The sequence below is a fragment of the Artemia franciscana genome, chromosome 6 (genome assembly GCF_032884065.1).
Source record: "Artemia franciscana chromosome 6, ASM3288406v1, whole genome shotgun sequence".
In the NCBI taxonomy this organism is placed as follows: Eukaryota; Metazoa; Arthropoda; class Branchiopoda; order Anostraca; family Artemiidae; genus Artemia; species Artemia franciscana.
The window spans coordinates 30,699,529-30,724,678 of NC_088868.1; the positions used below are offsets into that span (position 1 = coordinate 30,699,529).

Sequence of the window (25,150 nt, forward strand, 5' to 3'; positions counted from 1 at the left end):
TGGCTATTCCAGCTTAACTGCTTATCAAAAACGCATCCCAGTATCTTTGATTCATTGACATATTCTATAGGTTGGCCATATATATGAAGCAATGAGGGTACCAGTATCTTTTTTCTTGTGAATATCATAGCTTTAGTTTTATTAGGTGAGAATCTAAGGTCAATATCATATGCCCATCTTTGCAGCTGTTCCAAAACAGACTCCATAATCATGTGAATTTCTTCCATAGAGCGGCCCAACACCCAGACATTGTTATCGTCTGCAAATATACAGTCTTTTTCAGCATTCTCTTCTATTGGGATATTATATTCTCCAATATTGTAGAGGTCCGGCCCCAAGGCAGACCCTTGAGGAACGCCTCGCTTAATTTCTACTATAACATCTGATAGTTCACCATTAACTCTGACTTTGATGGTCCGCTGCTTCATATAATCTTCAACAAATGCAATTAAACTTCCCTTAAAACCAGCTTCAATTAGACCAGACAAAATTTGTCTATGGACTATATTGTTGAATGCACCTTCAACGTCTAACATAACCAATAACATTATCCAATTGTTTTGTATTTCGTAAAGTGCGTCCTGCTTTATGCAATTAAGGCAGTCAATAGTGCTCCTCTTCCGTCTGAAGCCACATTGAATATCCTTTAGAAATTTCCTTCTTTCAATCTCAAAATTAAGCCTTTTCTTAACAATCCTTTCGTAAACTTTGCCTAAAACGGGAAAAGTGATATTATTCTGTGATTTTCTAATTTGGATAGATCTTTGCCACCTTTTGGTATCATAACAGCTTCAGCATACTTCCATATTTTAGGGAATTTTCCTTGAGACCAGGCAAGGTTCAATATATCTAGTAGAGCTGAGATCCAATTTGGTGGCATTGATCTAACAAAATGCGGATGAATAAGATCAGGGCCTGGAGAGGTAAGTGGTAAACCCTGGATTATATCCTCAAGCTCTTTGAGTGTGAAAGGCTGGTTATATTCTTCCTTTCCACTTTGAGAGGAGAGAAATTTCATTTTCCTTTCAATCCTTTGGCTTTCGACATCGTTAGGATCTGCCTTTCCAATGGATTTAATTAAATGGGCGGCACCAGCATTTGCTTTCTTTTTGTCTTCTACCAGTGCTTTATCTTCAAATATTATAGGTGGGTTTTGTCTAGGGGCGGGCATCTTGTTTGATATACTCTTAATGAACTGATATACCTTACTTGCTGGCTTTCTAAAGTCCAATGATGGTAAAAACAAATTCCAGGCTTCTCTTTTGGACTTTAACACAATTCTTTTAAAACTTGCATAAGCTTTTTTGTATTCAATAAAATCTGAGAGAGAATCATATCTTCTGTACAGCATACGTTTTTGGCAGATCTCTTTCTTTGCATTCAGACACTCCTCATTCCATCAAGCGGACTTTTTCCTTTTAGAAATTCCAAAAGGACCAAATGGTATTATTTCTTTAGCTGTGCAAACAAGATGGTCTTGAAATAATTCTATTTTCTTATCTATTTCTGCTTCCCCCTCAATAACAGCTCTGATATTGACATCCTTCAGCTTAGCAGTTAGATCATCCCAATTGACATTCCCAGTTCTGAACTTATCTCTTCTTTCGTTAATTCCTTCAGGATATTTACTGCCTATTTCCACAATCACTGGATTATGATCACTATGAAGAACAAGGTCGTGTAAAATGTCAACAACTAATGAGCAGGAAGTTCTTGGGTTAGCCATAATCAAATCGATGAGTTGACAAAATCATATTGGTAGATAGGAGTGTAGCTTCAATACTCCTACCTGATTTATTTACCACATTACATCTGCACCATAAATTACTATGGGCATTAAAATCTCCTAAAATGATGATATCATCTGAATTCGGTATTTGTTTATATACTTCCTCTATTATTTGGCCAATTATTCCATTAGATCCTGAAGGGTTATATATATTAACAATATACATTCCCTTTCCTCCTGGTAGAAATAGCTTAACCGCCATCATTTCTATCCTGTCCCTCACTTCTTCATCCAATTCTAATTAAATTTCAGTAAAATGAAAATTTTTTTTTGATTCCAATCAACACTCCTCCTTTACTGGTATTGATTCTATCTTGTCTGATCACATTGTACCCATGAAATTCTGGTTTTATATGGGGCTTTAACCAACTCTCCTGAATACAAGATATATCAATTTTATTTTCTAGGCAACTCATGAGAAACAAATCCTTATTTTCTTTCATAACTGAACATGCATTCCAAGAAAGTATTCTCATGTTCATGGTTGTATTGGTGCAGCCGAACCTATCATCGTCTCTACTTGGCACACATCAGCAATATGTTTCATGTCTAATTTGCATATTTTTATTGTATCTACAAAGATACAAAGCTTCCTGATTTTTTCGTCTAGTGGGAGAGATCCAATATTCAACATGTCTTGAGATAATAGTATTCATCTCTAATTTCATCTCTTAACTGACTCATTGTTCTATTGACAATGATGGACTCTGGTTTTAGTGTTCTAGAAGCCTCATTTTGCACTACCTGTGCATAACTTCTATATGCTACTCTGGCTCTACTATATCCCATCTGATACTTTTCTGCTACCATTAATATTTCCCTGTTTTCCCTTCTAACAGGACATGCTGAGGATGTAGTTGAATGTCTACCCTTGCAATTAGCACAGCAGTACTGCCTTGCTGGATCATTAATTTCTTTGTCTTTCAATGAGCATTCTCTTGAAAAATGATTGCCTGAGCATCTCAGGCAGGTAAATTCTTTTGCTCTGCAGTCTTTCTGTAAGTGTCCATAACGTTGGCATTTATAGCATTGCAACACCCTTCGATTGTTCTTTTTTTCTTCCTGAACACCACACATTTGGGGGAAGAAATGGGCTCTCAAATTCCACCAATACAGAATAGCTGTTCTCCAGCTTTTTATCTTCGCGATTGTATCTTTTTTGGCGCACCACTTCAATTATTGGGAATGGTGCGTTGTTATGATTAACAAACTGACTTACTGGTAGTTTTACAGGAATATGTGATAGATTGTTCTGTTACATGCTCACTGGCAATGTCCCATGGTTTGGTGGTTCTTCTAATACACCACACAATCAAGTTTATCAAATTCTCACTAAACAAAATAAATTCATAAAATACTTTTAATACCACCTCTGCAACTTTTCCTATTTCCAATTAGGCCAATTCTTCTAAAGTTAAAAGAAAGCATTCACGCATTTGAAAATGTTATTAGTTTTCAATCGAGTCAGGATTAATCTTTCAAATTTTTTGCGTATAGTGTTCTGGGTTGAGTTCATAAATAAAAATCCGCTGTCACTCACAAATTTTTGTAATATAATATTTTTGAATGTTTGATTTTTACCAGAGACAAAGGCATGTCTGTGCCAAAACTAATTTCTTTCAGTCATTAAAATAATTTTCTTATCAACAAAAAGCAAACTTGTTCTTGTTATGAATCTTTTTCAAAAATAAATATTTCCAAGGAAAAAAATTCCAGTACGGGCTTGCGCCGTTTCTGTAAAAATAGAACTTAAATTTAGTAAACTAAAATGATTACTAGAATAGTAAGGTTTTTTTTTCTATTTTCACTTAAATACTGAAGAATCAATTTATTGTTCTTCTAGTTTTTCTGGTTTAGTCAATAGCTTAAAAATTTCTAAATTGTGTCTTTCTATCTTAAATTATTCTTATTGATGCCTGGAAGCAATGTTCACTCAACTCCAGAGTGGGCTGGCTCAAGGCTAGTAGGTGAGTCGCAACTGGACTGGTTATTATTATAACCAGAATTTTGTGAAAAGGGGTTGAAGGTTGCGAGAGAAATAGATATATTTGCACCAAAAATATCGTCTTTCAATCTCTAAGAGATGTGGAATGTTTCTGTGTGTTTTGTGTTTTTTTTTGTATTTTTTGACAAAAATCAAGGTTTGCTATTAGTTTTTTTTCTTTTTTTTTCTTTTTCTTTTTTTGATAGACATTTTATACATTGCATATGAAGAATAGATTTAATTGTAGTATTCCACTTCATCTACAAGAATAAATCAATAGGTTCTGTAGACTAAAATTGTTCTCACAATAATGTCAGGACAGAACCGTATCTAGGGTTTTTTTTTTTTTTTGGGGGGGGGGGGTGTTTTACACAAGAATTTTTTTTTCGAGGGGGGTTAAATAAAGAACTAAAAAAATGCAGAGAAGTTTATTCATATCCTTTTTGTAACGTTTTTACGAGACATATTTTTTTTTGGGGGGGGGGGGGGTCAAACCCCCTAACCCCCCCCCACCTTTGGGTACGGTCTTGTGTAGGGACAATTAGTTTTGAAAAGCTCCAGTGTTTTTTCTTTTTTTAGGCTTTTTTGCCAATGTTTTCATACGTTCCTATTTTTATCTTATTCATATGTACTTGCTTGTTATAGTGTTTATTGCTGTTAAAGTATTACTATCTGTTACTTAGGTATTTTATAAGTATCTCATGTAATTCTCCAATTATAATCTAGATCGTCTACCCCGCGGGAGAGGTTGTAGGGGCTTTCGAGTTCAATAGATAGAAACATAGGCAAAGCAATAATGATAGACAGGTGAAATAATTTAGTCTCGACTAATAGTAATAGACAGTTAGCCAAACCTATGTTTATATTAACTATTTTATAAATATATGTCTACTTTTACGCCCTGTAGCCTATTAAAACATTTTTAGAGAAATTCTGTTTAAATAGAATTTAATTTTTGATTTGTAAGACATTTCAAATTCTATATCAGAAGAATATAAAATTAGATCAGTATAATCGCGTCTTCAATGATTTAAATTGTTCATAGTGGTATTCAGGATTTTTTCAGGGGAGGGAGGGGGGTACCAAAATCGTCACGTGGCTACCAAAAGAATAAAGAAGAAGGAGTATGCCTCCTGTAGACTTTGTGCAACAGTCTTTCTATTTGACACCTTTGCTGACACTTTTCGAATATGAAGAAAAAAAAGTTTTCAGACATGAAAAAGCTCTTTCTTGTCATTTGTTGAATAGTAGTAGTAGCCCAACTTACTTTAAATCAAAATAAATAAAAAAATAATAATCAATAGTATACTCAAAGCTAGCAGGGTCTACTGCAAAAACAGCGACGACAAAAATGGGGAAATACAACGACGACAAAAATATAAGTTGGTAAATACAACAAAAAAAGTCAATTTTTAAACTGGTTTCAAACAGTTCGTGGTAACCAACTGTAGTAAGGAGGGACCCAGCTCAATAGTAACCGAAACTCTAAAAAATGGAATTTTGATACCAATAGTTACATAAAAAAATCGCATTTTAATGCTTATTTTAAATATATAACTTTCGTCAAGATTAGTGTTACCTGTCAAAAGTTACCATCCTGAGAAAATTTGCCTGATTTTAGGAAATAGGGGAAAACCGCCCCTAAAAGTCATATAATCTTAACGAAAATCACACAATCAGATTCAGCGTATCAGAGAACCTTAATGTAGAAATTTAAAGCTCCTATCTACAAAAATGTGGAATTTTTTGCCAGAAGACAAATCACGGATGCGTGTTTTTTTTTTCGTTTTTTTACACAGGGGTGATCGTATCGACCCAGTGGTCCTAGAATGTGGCGAGAGGGCTCATTCTAACGGAAATAAAAGTTTTAGAGCCCTTTTTAAGTGACCAAAAAAATTGGAGGGCACCTAGGCCCCCTTCCAAGCTCATTTTTTCCCCAAAGTCACCGGATCAAAATTCTGAGATAGCCATTTTATTCACCATAGTCGAAAAACCTAATAACTATGTCTTTGGGGGTGACTTACTCCCCTGCAGTCCCCTTGGGAGGGGTTGCAACTTACAAACTTTTACCTGTGTTTACATATAATAATGGTTACTGGGAAGTGTACGGACGTTTTCAGCGGGATTTTTTTGGTTTGGGAGGGAGAGTTGAGGTGGGGGGGGGGGGGGCTACGTAGGAGGATCTTTCCATGGAAAAACTTCTCATTGGGGAAGAGACTTTCAATGAAGGGGGCGCAGGATTTTTTAGCATTATTAAAAAAAAACAATGAAAAAATAAATATGAAAAGTTTTTTTTTCTACTGAAAGTGAGTAGCAGCATTAAAACTTAAAACGAGCAGAAATTATTGCGCATATGAGGGGTTTACCTCCTCGTAATACCTCGCTCTTTACGCTAAAGTATTTTTAGTAATTTCAACTATTTATTCTACGGCCTTTGTGATTCAAAGGTCATTCTTAAGGAATTGGGACAGAATTTAAGCTTTAGTGTAAAGAGCGAGGTATCGACGAGGGGAGAACTCCCTCATATACGCAAAACAAACTTACGAATATAGAAGTTCGTTACGTAAGTTAATTCGTAAATTACGTCTATTTTTTTACTAATGAAAATGTTCGTAAAAAAAATTAAAAGTTCTAGTTGCCTTTTTAAGTAATCAAAAAATTGGAAGGCAACTAGGCTTCTTCCCTCTCTCTTTTTTTCTCAAAATCTTCCGATTAAAACTATGAGAATGCCTTTGACCCCCAAAAAAAAAAATTAATATGCAAATTTCGTTTTAATTATTTATGTACGGACAGCCAAGATCAAAACATGCATTAATCACAAAACGTCCAGAAATTAAATAAAAAAAATGTTTTTTTAAATGAAAGTAAGGAGCGACATTAAAACTTAAAACGAATAGAAATTACTCCGTATATGAAAGGGGCTTTTCCTCCTCAACGCCCCTCTCTTTACGCTAAAGTTTTTTACTGTTTAAGAAGTAAAGTTAAGAGAAAGAGTCAAACTTTAGCGTAAAGAGCGGGGCGTTGAGGAGGAAAAGCCCCTTTCATATACGGAGTAATTTCTGTTCGTTTTAAGTTTTAATGTCGTTCCCTACTTTCATTTAAAATAAAACTTGTTTTTTTATTTAATAAGAAATAAGAATAAGGGGAGTGACACCATTCATAGAATAAAACACCAGCAATCTGAACGCAAACAAAAATTAGTAAATGCTATGATATTTACATCTATGAGGAAAAGGTGTGAACACAGACTACAATTTTTTTCTTTTAAAAATAGATTTTGGATTTACGTATATTGAATTATTCTTACCACTTGCATACCTTATATGCGGAGGGACGAATTTTCGTAGCACTTAATAAAGTTTTCCACTTAATAAAGTTTTCCACTTTATTCGAGACACCACTAAAATCAAGCGTTTTAAAGGATCAACTGCTTCTTCAAATTTCAGAATTCGTCCCTTCTTTCCCTCAAAATCGATTCCCCCGTACGTGCCTGTTTGGAACAGCAAATGTTTTAACTAGATAGGCCTATCGAGGGACCAAAAACTTCTAAATATTTACATAATTATTCTAAATGTACATAAGTAAATAAACATTCCTAAATAAGTAATCTATATATATATATATATATATATATATATATATATATATATATATATATATATATATATATATATATATATATATGAACAAATACTATAAAACAAACATTCTTATTCATTATCATAATGTATTCCTTATCATGAAACTTTTTATTTTGTTATTTATAATAATGTTATAAATACTTTTACTATTATTACTATCACTACTACTAACAACTCACTGCCGCACCAAGCCGCCTGAGGACAACATTGCTACTTACGCTTAACCTCCTTCCCAATCGATTTATCGCCTCTCTCTCTACACCGTCCCCAGAAGTTTCAGTTTTCCTTAAATCCTTCCTTGCGACCTCCTCAGGCTCAGTTTAGAGACAACCTGCTTTTCGTTTGGCCGTAAAAGGTTGGTCAAAAAGGAATATCTTTGGCAATCCTTCAGCCATAGAACCTGTAATGGTCATCTCAACCTTTCTCTCATTATAGCCTTAGAAAGCGGAATAGAATCGCATTTTTCTTACAGCTTTTCCCGACGGATACCGCAAAAAATACTTGGAAAATTCCTCTGGGAAATATTTAGTAAAACCACCTCTGTATTTCGGACACCTCACGTTTCAATATCATTCTTGAACACTGTCATCACTTCAGCTTCCAATAGAACCAGTAAAAGCTGTGTCGTTTACTAGGCTGTAATTTCATCAAGGGGTGTCACTCCTCAAGGTCACCCTACAGCGCCATATAAAGTCACAGTTCTGGTTAGGCAGACTCGTGAAACGTCCACCATGACGCCTCTATTGGGCCACCCAAGTCGAGTGGTACTTGTATGATATACCCCATACCGCTCATGAAGTGAAATTAGGTTAATCCTAATAAAATGTGCCTAAGTATGATAAGAAATATGATACTTTAGAAATGAATTTGAGCTATATATTTTCACATTAAGGGGGTGGGGTAAAGTACAGTGGCTCCGCGTGCAAAATGTGTTAGCTACAATTATTTGATATTATGAAGTAAGAATTGTTTTCTGACTTCACACTGTCCAATTACTTTACCACCTCCCACCCACCCCTTGCCATAATATGCAAATACATAGCCCAAATTTTATGAAAAGAACCGCAACATTAATGCGTCGTTCTTAGTCATTAAATTGTACATACCCATGTTTTTTAACGTAATTAGTCATTAAGTCATTAAATTAATAGTCATTAATTGTGAAATAAAAATAAATATATCCCATCTATTTTGTCACTTCCCTCTGTCTTTTCCCACACTAAGTTGAAAGAAGCTAGCGAAAGAAACTGGTTTACAGTGCGTCAGTGCATGAACAACTTGAGCGGTAGGGGTTATATCATAAAAGTACCAGTCGGGTTATCAGTTCGATGATAAGGACAGGAAAAGGAGCTCATGACAGAACGGAAACTCTAAACCATCTCACAACACGGGAACAGTTCCAACTTTTTATACCTAATCTATCCTCGTCAGGGAGTTCTTTATTATTATATGAATAAATTCTATATAAATGAATATTGTTGAATTAATATTCTTGATTAATTCGATACATTATTAAGTAAGTAATTGTAGTAACTAGTAAGTGTAGTTACATACTAAATAATATGTAACTTACTTAAATAGAGAGAATTACAGAAAGCTTTACTCTTTATATATATAGGTTGATTCTTAAAAAAAAAAAGAAGTAGATTATCCCATTTTAAATCCTGAAAACCTCTATACTTTGATTGACCTACCTTAGGTACTTGTCTTTAAGAGGTTAGAAAACGTTTGTCCATAAAGGGATTATTAAAATTCGAATAAAATTAAATAGAAAAGAAATAGAAAGTTGGATATTTTCCAAAAGAAAAACATCTCCAATGTTTAAATAGAAAAAAACAGGATAAATTAACAAAAGAAATGGGAGAGATCAAGGACTATTGGCCACAGTTTGCTCTTAGCATAAATAAAAGAATAAGATGAAAGAGAAAAGAAAGAAGAGAAAAATAAGAAGAAAGACTTTGAAAAACAAAAAATGCACAGTTGTTCAGCTCTAGAATTGATTCCATTCAGAGATAGATAACCTCACTGGAACAGCCCCTCCCCCCAAAAAAATTCCTTGTTGCCCTTCCCCCCCCCAAAAAAAAATAAGTTCAGTAGAACTAAAGAAGATATGTAAGGGTTTTGCTACATAACCTGTCTAATGGCTTCATACTGGGAGGTTCTTTATTGGTTGTCAATATTTGGCGGAAATATGTCCATTTTTTGGCTTTTATTGGCCTTGCACCTTTTCTATCATTAAAAGTAATTGAATATTTCTGTATTTCTTTATTCAACTATTTCTAGGTTCAACACTTGGCCTTAATCCCAAGGCAGATAAGGCGTTAGCTGTTAAATCTCTTGGTGGGATTGCATGGTATCTTATGGCCTGCAAGTTGGACCAGGAACTGTTTTCAATGAAGAAATTTATGGAATATACCCCTGTTGATGAATATACCCCTGATAAGAAAAAGGATGCTTTTGGTAGATTCATGGTGCTAGATGCTATTACCATGAAAAATCTCGATGTTCTTGAAAACAACGCTCTTGGTAAGCTGACTTCTGTACTTCAGAACGCTAAAATTGTAGTGAAATTGAACTATTTTAACCTTTTTTTTCATCGTATGATATTTCAAGATTAGAGAGTGGGTACAACTCCTCAACTTGGTGACGGGAGGACCGAAGTTGCAGCTGAGCTCTGCTCAAACAGGCACAAAATAAACCGTAACGTTTACTCTCTTGTGATGATAGGAAACTAGCTGGCTCTATCTTTGGAATAACTAATAATGGATATAATTGGTACTTGGTTTTAACCATACAGATTAAAATGAATTTAAGAGCAAATTGTACCAATACTTAAAATACAATTTGGTTTATAATGAAGGTACAAATGAGATAAAATTAAGCTGAATAAAGGAAGATATTTTACCCAGAATCAACAACTTTAAGTTACAAAAATCTATTAATTGAGTGAAGAACTGAAAATTTAAATACGAACATTACGATAATAGAATAGCCGGGCTTTAATATCTAAATTTGATCTCTATTAGTGATTTTTCTTATTAAAGCTTGTTGCCGAAAAGTTTAATAAAAAAAAAAAAAATGACGACGTTTTCTCCATTGTTTTCTTTTTTGTTTGTTTTTTTTTGTGAAAGATTAGCGATTTGGTGAGAGTTATAAACATTAGGCAATTACGTAGCTCAATTTTTTTGTGAACTGAAATTCTTAGCCTTCGTTATTGGCTTTGGGTATAGTATGTGTCTCAGTGACGTTAACATTCTCCTAATATCTCTATTTAACATTATTTATAATATTTTTATCAATACAAGTACCATTATCAATAAACCAATTAAAACAAAACACTCATCAACTAATCTTCCAATGTGTTCTTATATTATGTTATATATGATACATTACATTATATATATAGTTATATTATATAATATAATAATATGTAGTTTATTTTTGTATACGAATTTTTTTTTTATCATCACGTATACGGATTCCCATGTAAACATCCATCCTTCAATGGTTGCACTGAAGGTACTCTATTTGACAGCCATGACCAGATTGGGGCTGACATTCTATTTTTTTTCTATTTTTTTCTTGAAGGCTTGGGCTGCTTTCTATTCATGTTTTCGGAATTTTGTACTTGCCAAAATTGTACTTAAGTATTACTTCAAGTACTACTTCAAGTATTTATTCTTTATACTTCAAGTATATATATATATATATATATATATATATATATATATATATATATATATATATATATATATATATATTTAAAAGTAGATAATAAAGTAGATAGTCTTTTTACATAAATTATCACTGGAAGACCGAATCCGAGAAGGCACATCTATTAAACCAAAGCGAGCAATTATTTTTCTGTTTTGGTGCCATCTAGGAAGGCGGAGGAGGAATTAGCAATATCTGAAATAAGCCGCACGTAGAGTATGGGGATTTTTCTTACGAAACACATGAGCCATGCCTGATAAGAACAAAAGCACAGGGGCGCAATAAGCCTTATAAATCATGCACGAACCGTTGCGGTTGTAACGGCTTTTGTTTGGCGATATTTTTACATAAGCGACGCGTAGGTTTTTCACGGCTTGATTCACTAGGGATGAAAAGGTAGTGGAAAGTGCTGGACCGAAAGACAGACCAAGCCAATTAACTAAAGAAGAATATGGCAGAATTGCAGTCCCTGCAACGAATGGAGCGACCACATAAGGGCTATTAAAACAAATAAACTCGCTTTTAGACGCATTAACTGACGGTCCAATCTTAGATAGTTCATTGGTTAATGTAGTAAAATTGTAAAGCAATCCACGGCGAGTCTGGGCAACAAGAAGAACGTTGTCTGCATATGCAACAGAAGACAAACCAATATTACCGTAAAAAAAACAGAACTCTTAAGGGGACGCAGGAACGATGCAAGCACACATTTAAATATACTAGAAGACTATACAGCAGAAGTTGCAACCTATCTATTTCTAGCAGCAGTTTTCACACCATGAAGTGGCAAAAACCATGAGACTAAGTCGAAAATCTTCTGAGAAAAAAGGAATAAAATAAGAGCTAAGAGCTCATATTGCACTTGTGACGAGGTCAGAAGAGCCAAGAGCTCATATGGCATGAGCTGTAGCAAAATTATAAGAATCAATAGATTAATTTAAAAGAAAAATCAGAGGCTTAATGCTGGTCGGCATTTAAAATAAGAGCTCTGAGACACAGGGTTCTTTTAAATATCAAAATTCATTAAATTCCAAGCCCCACTCGCAAGTTAAAACTACCTCATTTTTCTAATTTTTCCTCTCCCATCATTCCTCCCCCCCCCCAGATGGTTGAATCGGGGAAATCAACTTTATAAAGTCAATTTGTGCAGGTCCCTGACACGCCTACCAATTTTATTGTCCTAGCACGTCCAGAAGTACCAAACTCGCCAAAGCACTGGACCCCCTAACTACCCCAAAGAGAGTGGATCCAGTCCGGTTTCGTCAATCACGTATCTACGCCATTTGATTATTCTACCCACCAAGTTTCATCCGATATCTCCACTCTAAGCTTTTTCCAAGATTTCCGGCTTCCCCCACCAACTCTCCCCCAATGTCACCAGAACTGGTCGGGTTTTAAAATAAGAGATCTGAGACATGAGTTCCTTCTTAATATCAAATTCAAAAATACCTCACGAACGGTCACCCGCTCTTAAGTTAAAAATACCTCAATTTTTTTAATGTTTCCGAATTAACACCCCCTCCAACTCTCCCAAAGAGAGCGAATACCTTTCGGTTATGTCAATCACGTATCTAGGATTTGTGCTTATTTTTCCCACTAAGTTTCATCCAGATCCCTCCACTCTAAGCATTTTCCAAGATTTTAGGTTTCCCCCTCCAATGTCACCTAATCCGATCGGAATTTAAAGTAAGAGCTCTGAGACATGATGCCCATCTAAATATCAAATTTAATTAAGATCCGATCTAATTTTCCAAATTAACCGTCCTCCCACTCCCCCTCAGATGGTCGAATTGGGGAAACAACTATTTCAAATTTAATCTGGTCTGGTCCCTGATACGCTCGCCAAATTTCGTCGTCCTAGCTTATCTGGAAGTGCCTAAACTAGCAAGACCGGAACTGACAGACCGACAGACCTACAGAATTTGCGATCACTGTATGTCACTTGGTAAATACCAAGTGCCATACAAAGTAATTTTTCTCTGGGGACGGAATATTTGGTTGAAGGTTGGCTTCAGTATGACTTATTTTTGAAAAGGGTTATTTCCTGCCTTTGGGCAAGCCATGGGTGGAAGTAGTTATAGACCCTACTAAACTGAATGAAAACTCGAATTTCTTAAAACTTGAAACCCCCTCCCCCTCGCCCTATTTTAGATATGGCTTGTGATATCAGAGCTCGATATGAGCCCTGATCATAGTCATCTTTGGTCTAGCTTTCATTTGGATCCGTTGCTCCATTAGCAAGTTATACTAAATTAAACCAAAAGCTTCACTTTTTTCAGCACTTAAACCCTCTCTCCCTCGTTCTATTTGAGCTAGGGTTTTCATCTCAAAACTTGATGCCTGTCACGGTCTTAGGCACCTTTGGTTCAACGAGATCCATCAATCTCTCGCAAGCTACACTGAATTAAGTGAAAAACTCAACTTTTAATTAAGCTTGGGTCTCGCATCCCAGAAATCAGTGCATATCATACTCTTAGGCATCTTTATTCAATTTTAATTGAAATTCATCTCCATATGGAAGTTACAATGAACTAAATGAAAAACTCGATTATTTTTTTTTAACACTTAAAGCCCCGTCGCCCTAATTAAGCTCAATTTTAATCCAAATAGTTCAATTTCAATACGACTCCGCTATACTCGATTGAACAGACGGACGGACAGACAGACAGATCTCAAAAACCTATCTTGATGGATATTTTCCACTGTCCAAATAGGTGATGATACCTGCATGATGATATGCCATTGTTTTCCTTGTTTTGTATCCAATTAGCCAACATGGCTACCTAAGACGTTGTAAAATCCCTCCGTCCGTCTGTCTGTCTGTCCGTCCGTCTGTGTAATCACGTATAGGGGGAGAAACGTTGGTTGGATTTGGATGAAAATTTGGATGGCCAGAATTGGTACCAAGGATCATGAGACACATCAGGTTGAAAGATGAAGACCCTAGCTCAAATAAAACAGGGGGAGAGGGCTTTACCTGCTAAAAACAGTTTTTCGTTTAAATCAGAGGAACTTGCGAATGGAGTGATGGATTTGAATGAATATTGAACCAAAGAGGCCTAAGACCATGACACGTATCAAGTTTTGAGATAAAGACCCTAGTTTAAATATAACAAGGAGGAATGGGTTTTAATTCCCGAAAAATTTAAGTTTTCTGTTTAATTTAGTATAACTTGCAAATGGAGTAACGGATCCGAATCTAAACTAGACCAAAGATGCCTAAGATCAGGGCTCACATCAAGTTCCGGTATCACAAACCCTATCTCAAATAGGGCGAGAGGGAGAGGGTTGCAAGTCTTAAGAAAGTTGAGTTTTCCTTTAATTTAGTAGGGCCTATAACTTATGAATGGAGTGACAATTCTGAAGTCAGATTTGTCTGAATACCTGAATTTGCTGAAACGAATTTGACAAAATACCACCGCATTGGATCCTGCTAGAATTACCTAGACTTGTTTATTGCAGACAACATTTAGATGGGCAAAGATTCATAGGTTCAGTAGTTTTACCAATAATATGGTCCTGAAGATGATGAAATGGTAGAAATCTGGTTCAGTTGACGAGATGACAAAACTTAAACACTGATGTTAGAAATATAAGCCCAAATGGACTATACTATGCAACATTTAGCACAAAACAAGGGATTTTAGCTCACTGTTGACCAGTGAACTGCGAAATAATTTCAATTTTCTTTGTTATATAACTTTTAAACAAAAATTAAACCAAGTGTTAATAATACTATAATTTTTTTTTGTCAAAAACAAATACCTTATTTCATATCCAAAAATAGGGCATGGAGGTATATCTGAGTTTACTCTAAATCTAAAGGGTGATGTTTTCTTGTACATTGCCAAAGCACAGACACACAAAAGCTATATCTGAGTTTACTCTAAATCTAAAGGTGATGTTTTCTTGTATATTGCCGAAGCACAAACACACAAAATTTCAAACAGTTCGTGGTAACGAACTGTAGTAAGGAGCGATCCGGCACAGTAGTAAACGAAACTCTAAAAATTTCGATGCTAAAGATATATCAAAAGAATCGAATTTTTATGCTTATTTTAAATATATAAGTTTCATCAAATTTAGTCTTTGTCATCAAAAGTTAGGAACCGGAGAAAATTTGCCTTATTTTGGAAAATAGGGGAAAACGCCCCCTAAAAGTCATAGTATCTTAACGAAAATCACACCATCGCATTTAGCGTATCAGAGAACCCCATAGAAAAAATTTCAAGGTCCAATCTACAAAAATGTGGGATTTCATATTTTTTGCCAGAAGACAAATCACGGGTGCGTGTTTATTTGTTTGTTTGTTTTTTGTTTCTTTTTCCCAGGGGCCATCGTATCGACCAAGTGGTCCTAGAGTGTTGCAAGAGGGCTCATTCTAACGGAAATGAAAAGTTCTAGTTCCCTTTTTAAGTGACCAAAAAAATTGGAAGGCACCTAGGCCCCCTCCTACGCTCATTTTTTTCCCAAAGTCAACGAATCAAAATTTTGAGATAGTCATTTTGTTCCGCATAGTCAACAACCATAATAACTATGTCTTTGGGGATGACTTACCCCCCCCCCCACAGTCTCTGGGGGAGGGGCTGCAAGTTACAAACTTTGACCAATGTTTACATACAGTAATGGTTATTGGGAAGTGTACCGACGTTTTCTTGGTTTGGGTGTGGGGTTCAGGGGAGGGGGCTATATGGGAGGATCTTTCCTTGGAGGAATGTTTCATGGGGGAAGAGAAATTCAATGAAAAGGGCGCAGAATTTTCTAGCATTACTATTAAAAAAAAAAACAAAAAACAATGATAAACATGAAAAAGTTTTTCCAATTGAAAGTAAAGAGAAGCATTAAAACTTAAAACGAACAGAGATTATTACGCATATGAGGGGTTCTAAAAATACTTTAGCATAAAGAGCGAGGTATTTAGGAAGAGATAAATACTTCGCTCTTTATGCTAAATTATTTTTAGTAATTTCAACTATTTACTCTACGGCCTTTCTGATTCAGGGGTCATTCTTAAAGAATTGGGACAAAACTTAAGATTTAGTGTGAAGAGCGAGGTATTAACGAGGGGGAAAACCCCCTCTTATATATAATCAAAAATATAAGAATATAAAAGTTTGTTACGTAAGTTAATTCTTAAGTTACGTGTATTTTTTACTAATAAAAACGTTCGTTAAAAATTAAAAGTTCTAGTCGCCTTTTTCAGTAACCGAAAAATTGGAGGGCAACTAGGTCTCCTTCCCCACCCCTTATTTCTCAAAACCGTCTGATCAAAACTAAGAGAAAGCCATTTAGCCAAAAAAAGAATTAATATGCAAATTTTATTTTAATAATTTATGTACGGAGAGCCAAAATCAGACATGCATTAATGCATAAACTTTCAGAAATTAAATATAAAAAAAAACAAGTTTTTTGAAATGAAAGTAAGGAGCGACATTAAAACTTTAAATGAACAAAAATTACTCCGTATATGAAAGGGGCTTTTCCTCCTCGACACCCCGATCCTTGCGATAAAGTTTGATTCTTTCTCGCAACACTTCTTTTTAAAACAATAAAAAACTTTAGCGTAAAGAGCAGGGTGTCGAGGAGGAAAAGCCCCTTTCATCTACGGTGTAATTTCTGCTTGTTTTAAGTTTTAATGTTGCTCCTTACTTTCATTTTAAAAAACTTTTTTTTTATTTAATTCGTGTCAAAGGTAAAGTATTTGAAAAACAAGTACGTTAAAAGTATCTTAAGTAATAAGTATTTCGTAATTAATATTCAGTTTGATTTTGGTTATAATTTCCATGACTGTTCAAGACTTTTACAGTGAGAGAAGGAGGCGATACCCAAACTCTTATTGGTAGTGATTTTTGTTCGCTTCAACCTTGATTTACATATTCACTTTAATTTTCACTCGTTTTAAGGTTTATTTATTCATCTATATTAGTATCTATTGTATTTTTGTTTGCATTGGTTGTTAATTTAATTCCTGTTCGTTTTGGGTTTCATTTATACTTCAGTAGCATGATTTGCATGTTCAATTTAAGCATTACTCGGTTTAAGATTTATTTATTCATTTATATTATTATTTATTGTATGTATTTTGCTGTGATTGTTTATTTCATTTCTTTTCATTTTTGGGTTTCATTTATTCTTTAATAGTAATTTCTGGTCGTTTTGAGTTTGAATTTTAACAGGTATTTGTATCTGCTGATCTTAAGTTTAAAATGGCCTTTACTTTTCTTTGAAAAACTTTTTTTCGGAAAGTGTTTTTATTTGATTTTTGTTCGGTTTTGATTGCTTCTATAAGAACCATATATGGCCTCAGGCCACAACTTACAACGCCTGTCCTCGGGCCGGGGGGGTTGTATCGACCCGAAGTTTTAGTATATGATGTTTGAACTATCTTTTACAAAATGGTCATCTCAAAATTTTTCTGGGATGGATTTGGGGGGAAAAGGTGTGGAGGGGGAAGGGATAGTTGCCCTCCGATTTCTATTGACTCTGAAAATATCCAAATGAAATGAGCCCTCGTAAGTTTATACGTGCATCCCTTCTAGAAGAACCATATTTGCCCACAGGGCATAACTTATAACGCCTTCAAATGGGCCCTGGGGAGTTGTGTTGACACCGAATTTTTTGTTATCTGACCTTTGAACTATTTTTGACAAAATTGCTGTCTCAAAATTTTTATCTGATGTATTTTTGGAAAAAAGGGCATGGGGAGGAGATTAATGGCCCTCCGATCACTTTTGAGTCTTAAAAAGTGAACTACAACTTTCAATTTCCAATCAAATGAGCCCTCTCTGAAATTTATACGAGCATCTCTTCCATAAGAACCATATTTGCCCCCATGACATAACTTCCAACGCCTCCCCCAGGCCTTGGGGGTTGTGTCGACACCGAAGTTTTTATTATATGATCTTTGAAGTATTTTCAACAAAATGGCTATCTGAAATTTTTTTCGGATTTGCTTATGGAAAACAGGGCAAAGAGGAGGGGGCTAGTTGCCCTCCGATCAATTTTTATTCTGAAAAAGTTAACTAGAACTTTTAATTTCCAATCAAATAAGCCCTCTCTGAAGTTCATACGAGCATCCCTTCTTTAGTAACCCTATTTGCCCCCAAGGCATAACTTACAACGCCTGCCCCCGGGCCCTTTGGGTTTGTGTTGACCTCGGAGTTTCTGTTATATGATCTATGAGGGTACTAAAACTCTCGAATTCCAATCAAATGAGCCCCCTTTGAAGTTTATACAACGATCCCTTCCATACGAAGTGCCTCTGGGAAAGAATAAATAAATAAATAATAAAACATTAGAGCCGTATGGCCTTTACTACAGGTAACTCTATAGCGTTGCCTCTGACTAAAAACTTAAATATAATCGGGTGATCGTATCGATTTTTTTTTTTTTTTTTCATGTGCGGTGAGCGAAATTTGAACCAACATTAGTTGAAAAACGTTCAGAAATTAAAAAATAAAAACAAAACAAGTTTTTTACTGAAAGTAAGGAGCGACATTACAATTCAAAGCGAGCAGAAATTATTTCATATATGAAAGGGGCTGTCCTCTCCTCAATGCCCCGCTCGTTACGCTAAATTTCGACTCTGTCACAGCTCTACTTTTTAAAGTAATAAAAAATTTTAGCGTAAAGAGTGCGGTGTTGAGGAGGGGACAACTCTTTTCATTTATGGAATAATTTCTCTCTGTTTGTGATTTTGGGGGGGGGGGGAATCACATACGGATTGACTATGTTTTTTTATGCCACTTGGTATTAACCAAGTGACATATAGCAATCGCCAATTCTGTCGGTCTGTCGTTCTGTCTGTCGGTCCCGGTTTTGCTACTTTAGGCACTTCCAGGTAAGCTAGGACGATGAAATTTGGCAGGCGTATCAGGAACGGGAACAGCTTAAATTAGAAATAGTCGTTTTCCCGATTAGACCATCTGGGGGGGAGTGGGGGGCCCGTTAATTCGGAAAAAATAGAAAAATTGGAGTATTTTTAACTTACGAACGATTTATCAGATCTTAATGAAATTTGATGTTTGGCAGGATATTGTGTCTCAGAGCTGTTATTTTAAATCCCAACCGGATCTGGTGACATTGGGGGGAGTTAGGAGGGGGAAACCTAAAATCTTGGAAAACACTTAAGAGTGGAGGAATCGGGATGAAACTTGGCGGAAAAAATAAGCACAAGTCCTAGATACATGATTGACATAACAGGAACGGATCTGCTCTCTTTGGGGTAGTTGGGGGGAGGGGGGTAATTCTGAAAAATTAGAAAAAAAATGAGGCATTTTTAACTTACGAACGGGTGATCGGATCTCAAAGAAACTGATATTTAGAAAGATATCGTGTCTCAGAGCTCTTATTTCAAATCTCGATCGGATCTGGTGACATTGGGGGGGGGGAGTTGGGAGGGGGAAACCTAAAATCTTGGAAAACACTTAGAGTGGAGGGATCAGGATGAAACTTGGTGGGAAAAATAAGCACAAGTCCTAGATACATGATTGATATAACCGGAAGGATCTGCTCTCTTTGGAGTAGTTGGGGGGGGGGTTGTTAATTCTGAAAAATTAAAAAAAAATGAGTTATTTTTAACTTACGAACGGGTGATTGGATCTCAATGAAATTTTATATTTTGAAGGATATCGTGTCTCAGAGCTCTTATTTTAAATCTCGACCGGATCTGGTGACATTGGGGGGGTAGTGGGGAGTGGGAAACCTAAAATCTTGGAAAACACTTAGAGTGGCGGGATTGGGATGAAACTTGGTGGGAAAAATAAGCACAAGTCCTAGATACATGATTGACATAACTGGAAGGATCCGCTCTCTTTGGGGTAGTTGGGGGGGGGGTGTTAATTCTGAAAAATTAGAAAAAACGAGGAACTTTTAACTTACGAATGGGTGATCGGATCTCAATGAAATTCAATATTTAGAAGGATATCGTGTCTCAAAGCTCTTATTTTTCAAAGCGTCTAAGATACGTGAATGACATAACCGGACCAGATCTGCTCTCTTTGGTGGAGTTGGGGAGGGGGTAATTTCGAGAATTGAGGTATTTGTAACTTACGAAAGGGTGACCAGATCTTAGTGAAATTTGATATGTAGAAGGATCTTGTGCTTTTAAGCTGTAATTTTAAATTCCGACCAGAACCTGCAACATATGGGGGAGTTGGAGGGGAAAACCGCAATTCTTGGAAAACGTGAAAATCTGGGTAATTTTATATTACGAATAGGTGATCGGATCTTAATGAAATTTGATATTTAGAAAGAATTCATGTCTAAGAGCTCTTATTTCAAATCCCGACCAGATCTTTTGACATTGGGGGGAGTTGGGAGTGAATCTTGGAAAACCCTATGAGTGGAGGAATCGGGATGAAGCTTGGTGGATAGAATAAGCAAATGTCCTTGATACTTGATTGACGTAACCGTACTGGATTCGCTTTCTTTGGGGGAATTAGAGGGAGGGGCTAAGTGATTTGGCGAGTTTAGTGTTCCTGGACATGCTAGGACGATGAAAATTGGTAGGCGTGTCAGGGAGCTGCACAAATTGACTTGATGAAGTCGTTTTCCCAGATTCGACCATCTGGGGGGCGAAAAGGGAGAAGAAAAATTAGAAAAAATTAGGTATTTGTAACTTACGAGTGGGTGATCGGATCTTAATGAATTTTGATATTTAGAAGGACATCGTGACTCAAAGCTCTTATTTTAAATCCTGACCGGCATTAAGCCTCTGACTTTCCTTTTAAATCAATCTATTGATTCTTAGACTTTTGTTAGAGCTCATACCTTTCGAACTCTTGGCTCGTAGATCTTCTTGCCTCGTCACAAGTGCCATATGAGCTCTTAGCTCTTGTTAAATATTTTTTTTGTACTTAAAGCTTCGGTCGCTTTCTATTTGTGATTTAATTTTTGTTTTTCGTCGTCTGGCTGGGACTCGAATTTTGTATACGGATTTTTCATGTTGTAATCTCTTTCGGATTTTTTTGTACGGATTTATCCGGTCGTAACGTGTACGGATTTTTCTGGGGTTAATCCGTGTAAACATTCATCCTTCAATAGTTGCACTGACGGTATTCTTTTTCAGGCTTCGACCGCTTTCTATTTCTGATTATTTTCTTATGATCATTTTGGGACCATCTCTCTATTTATTTATTTTTCTATGTTTCTTTTACTTATAGGCGTAGAGATTTTTTTTCAGAATTTTTCATGTTGCAGTGTTAAAAGATTTTACCGGGGGTTTTCCCGTGTAAAGATTCATCTTTCGTTGGTAGCGCTCAAGGTACTCTCTTTGAGAGACGTGACCAGGATGAGTCTTACCCTTTTCTTTTCCATCTTTCTTTCTGCTTGAGTGATTTTCTATTAGTGAATTTTTTTTTTTGGGAAATTTGTTGGTGGATTCTCTATGTCGTTGCCTATACTGGATTTTTTGTTGTTGATTATCACGTGTCAATCCATTTTCAAATTAATATTGGGCAATTCAAGAAAACAAACAACAACAGAAAAACTAAAACGAGCAATGCAACAGAACAATTAACCCTCCTAAAGCCATCGCTTGCTTGGAGTGAGCCCTTAAACTTGAAAAAGAAAAAAAATTTATTGTTTTAAAAAGTAGAGTTGTGAGAAAGAGTCAAACTTTAGCGTAAAGAGCGAGGCGTTGAGGGGCGGACAACCCCTTTCATACACGGAATAATTTCTGTTCATTTTAAGCTTTAATGTCGCTCCTTACTTGCAGTTAAAAAAAAACTAGTTTCTTTATTTAATAGATATAACTGAAACTGCTCATTGTAAAAGCCCGGGCCAGTGAAAGGCTTGCTCTTTCTTCTTTTCAGCTGTCTTTCTACTTGCAAACTTGAGCTACTTTTTCTGTTCATCATTTCTTTTGTATGGGTTTTTCTTTTTGCAGTAATAATTGATTTTCAAGCACCGCAAACATCGTTCCGTAGCACACCAAAAGTGTCGGTTGTAAGGTTGTGCTACTAACAAAAGAAGATAAGTGTAGTACGTAAGGAATTGGAGTGTGTAACCATGTACTAAGAAATATCGACATAAATATTTTACACACTTTAAAATTACATAATATCGTGATCACATTATTTGAATAATAAAATGAACAATTCAGTAAATAAATATTGTTTTTTTCAAGACATTATTATAAAGATTAATTCAATCTCAATCTGTTTCGAGGATGGGATTGCCGAGCTGCCCCATACAGAGCTCAGATTTAATTTAATTAATTTGTAATTCCTCAACACTTAGGGCAAACTGAATTCAAAGCTTAACTCCTCTATATATACTGAAAAAGTATTCCTACTTGAAACTAGGTAAGGAACCCTCAATATGTCCTCTTAACTGAATACCGTGATAGTGAACTCTGACCTTATCATACTTTATATGAATTTTGCCACGTGTAAATGTTCATCCTTTACAGGTGGAATATAGAATCTACCTGTGATTGTTCCATATAAATAATTATATTTTATAGAGAGAGTTGATTAGATTGAGACTTGTACTCTTTTTTTATCAATTTTTATTTTTCTACCTACAAACATTAACAACTTTCTATCTCTGATTTTTTTTTTTTTTTTTTTTTTTTTTTTTTTTTTTTTTTTTTTTTTTTTTTAGTTGATTCTCGTATTGTATACGGACTTATCCGTAATTATGGTATTATCACATGTAAATGTTTATCCTTTACAGACAATTATGGAATTTATCAATGGTTTATCCCGTGTAAATATTCCTGTTTTATAGGTGGCACTGAAGGTACTCTTTCTGAGAGACTGGACCACTGCACCACACATTTTGGGAAGCGTCTATTTCAGCAATGGCTTTGCAATCCCTTGTGCAGCGTCTCAGCCATTATAGATCGCCAGAAGGCAATTGAAGACCTTTTAAAATTTCAAGGAATACTCTCAGATGTTAGGAAATTAATGAAAACTTTACCGGATTTTGAAAGGCTTGTTAGCAAAATTCACACTCAGGTATGCTGTTTACTTTTTACTATGTAAAATTTTGTCTCTGTTTATGTTTTCCATTATCCCTGTTTTTCTCTTTCTTCTACTCCATATTGCTCTTTTCTCACTCTCTCTCTGCTTCCCTCGCCGTCCCCCCATCTCTCTCTCACCCACTCTGTCTCTCTTATCCACTCTCTCCCTCTCTCTCTCTCTCTCTTTCTTTTTATTTCTGTCTGTCTTTGGCCGTCTCTCTCTATACCCTGCTGTCTCCCTTATTAAAGATTGTACATGAAAGGTCGACTTTTTTCTCCTTTTTTTTTTATTTAAAGAAAAATGGGTTACACTTCACAGAGATTGAAGTTTCGTAATCTTATTACTAATGTGTTTGATTGACTATCCCCTTTTTATTTTTATTCAGAAAGAATAAAAGCTATTTAAAACTTTATGTCTTGAGTTTTGAATAAATTGGGATGGAGGAGGAGCGTGTGTAACTGTGTTGGCTTCAGGTGGCCTGCTCCTGCGGTGAGTTGTTAGTAGTAGTAGTAGTGATTTGAAGTAGAGTCTAAAAATATCTGATATAATCGTACACAAATTGCAGCACAAAACATGACTGATTTTCTTGTTTCTCAATATGCGGAAGTGAAAATCTGTATTACATGAAAAGAACTGCAACATTAAATGCGTCTTTCTTAGTCATTAAATTGTACATACCCATTTTTTTTAACGTAATTAGTCATAAGTCATTAAATTAACAGTCATTAATTGTGAAATAAAAAATAAATGACTTGAATTACTCTTTTATTAGACTTACTTAGACTTACGATTTCCCACGCCTGTCAGCGCGACCTCTCCCCGATGAACTCTCCAGCGTCTTTGGCCAAAGTTCATCAAGAGATTTCCTTGAGAGCATTGCGTCTTTTTCTAGACATCATCCAATTGTCATCCGCGCCGACCAACTCCTGAAGGAGTCTAATACCAAACATCATGTGGCAGACGATTGCTGCCCATCCTACCATTGCTTAAAAACTTAATTCTAATTACCTCTAACAATTTCTAAGTACCATTCTAACCATTCAACGATTGCTGCCCCTTCCTCAATATAACCACCGACTGCTTATGAGATTATCAATAGCGAGTGGCTCTTTAGTCTTCTTTTTTTGTTGCAAAATTTGTTGCACATTCTGTACCGTTTATTTCTGCTTGTCTATGCAGTTATCATTTTTTATTCGTCTTAAATTCTCTGAGGAGGATTCGTCAGACTCTTTTAATGTATCCTCTTAATGTTCCGTATTTAAACTCCTCTTAAAAAAGAAAGCTTTTTGAAAGTTTGAGAGTAGTTTCTCCTCTTGATGTAAATTTCTAGTACCTTAATACATTCCCGATATTGGTAAATTTCTGAGTACTTTGGTAGATTCTTGGTATTTATAAATTTCTAAGCACCTTTGCAAATTTTTGATATTTATAAATTTCTTATTACTTCTGTAGATTCTTGGTATTGATAAATTTATGTATACTTTTGTAGATTCTTGGTTTTATAAATCTTAAGTACCCTTGTAGGTTCTTGGTATTTGCAAGTTTCTAAGTAACTTTGTTGATTCTTTGTATTTGTGAATTTTTAAGGACCTTTGTAGATTCTAGGTATTTGTAGATTTGTAAGTGCTTTTATAGATTCCTGGTATTCATAAATTTCTAATTACCCTTTTAGATTCTTGGTATTTATACTTTTATAGATGCTTGGTTTTATAAATCTTAAGTACCCTTGTAGATTCTTGGTATTTGCAAGCTTCTAAGTACCTTTGGTGATTCTCTGTATTTATAAATTTTTAAGTACTTTTATAGATTATAGTTATTTGTAAATTTGTGAGTAGTTTTATAGATTCTTGGTATTTATAAATTTCTAAGTATCCTTGTAGATTTATAAATTCTTTATTACCTTTGTAGATTCTTTGTTTTATATATCTTAAGTACCCTTGTAGATTCTTGGTTTTTGCAAGTTTCTAAGTACCTTTGTTGATTCTCTGTATTTATAAATTTTTAAGTATCTTTTGTAGTTTCTAGGTATTTGTAAATTTGTAAGTACTTTTAT

General features: G+C 35.3%; 1 protein-coding gene across 1 annotated transcript in view; it reads left to right on the forward strand.

The window, feature by feature from the left end:
- The window catches only part of LOC136028538 (DNA mismatch repair protein Msh6-like), a 102,817-nt gene that overhangs the window by 68,822 nt on the left and 8,845 nt on the right, over nt 1-25,150 (forward strand). Inside the window, exons 10-11 of the mRNA XM_065706385.1 lie at nt 9,698-9,940; nt 22,862-23,091. Of these exons, the coding sequence (XP_065562457.1) occupies nt 9,698-9,940; nt 22,862-23,091 (473 nt within the window). The remainder of the gene's footprint in view (nt 1-9,697; nt 9,941-22,861; nt 23,092-25,150) is intronic.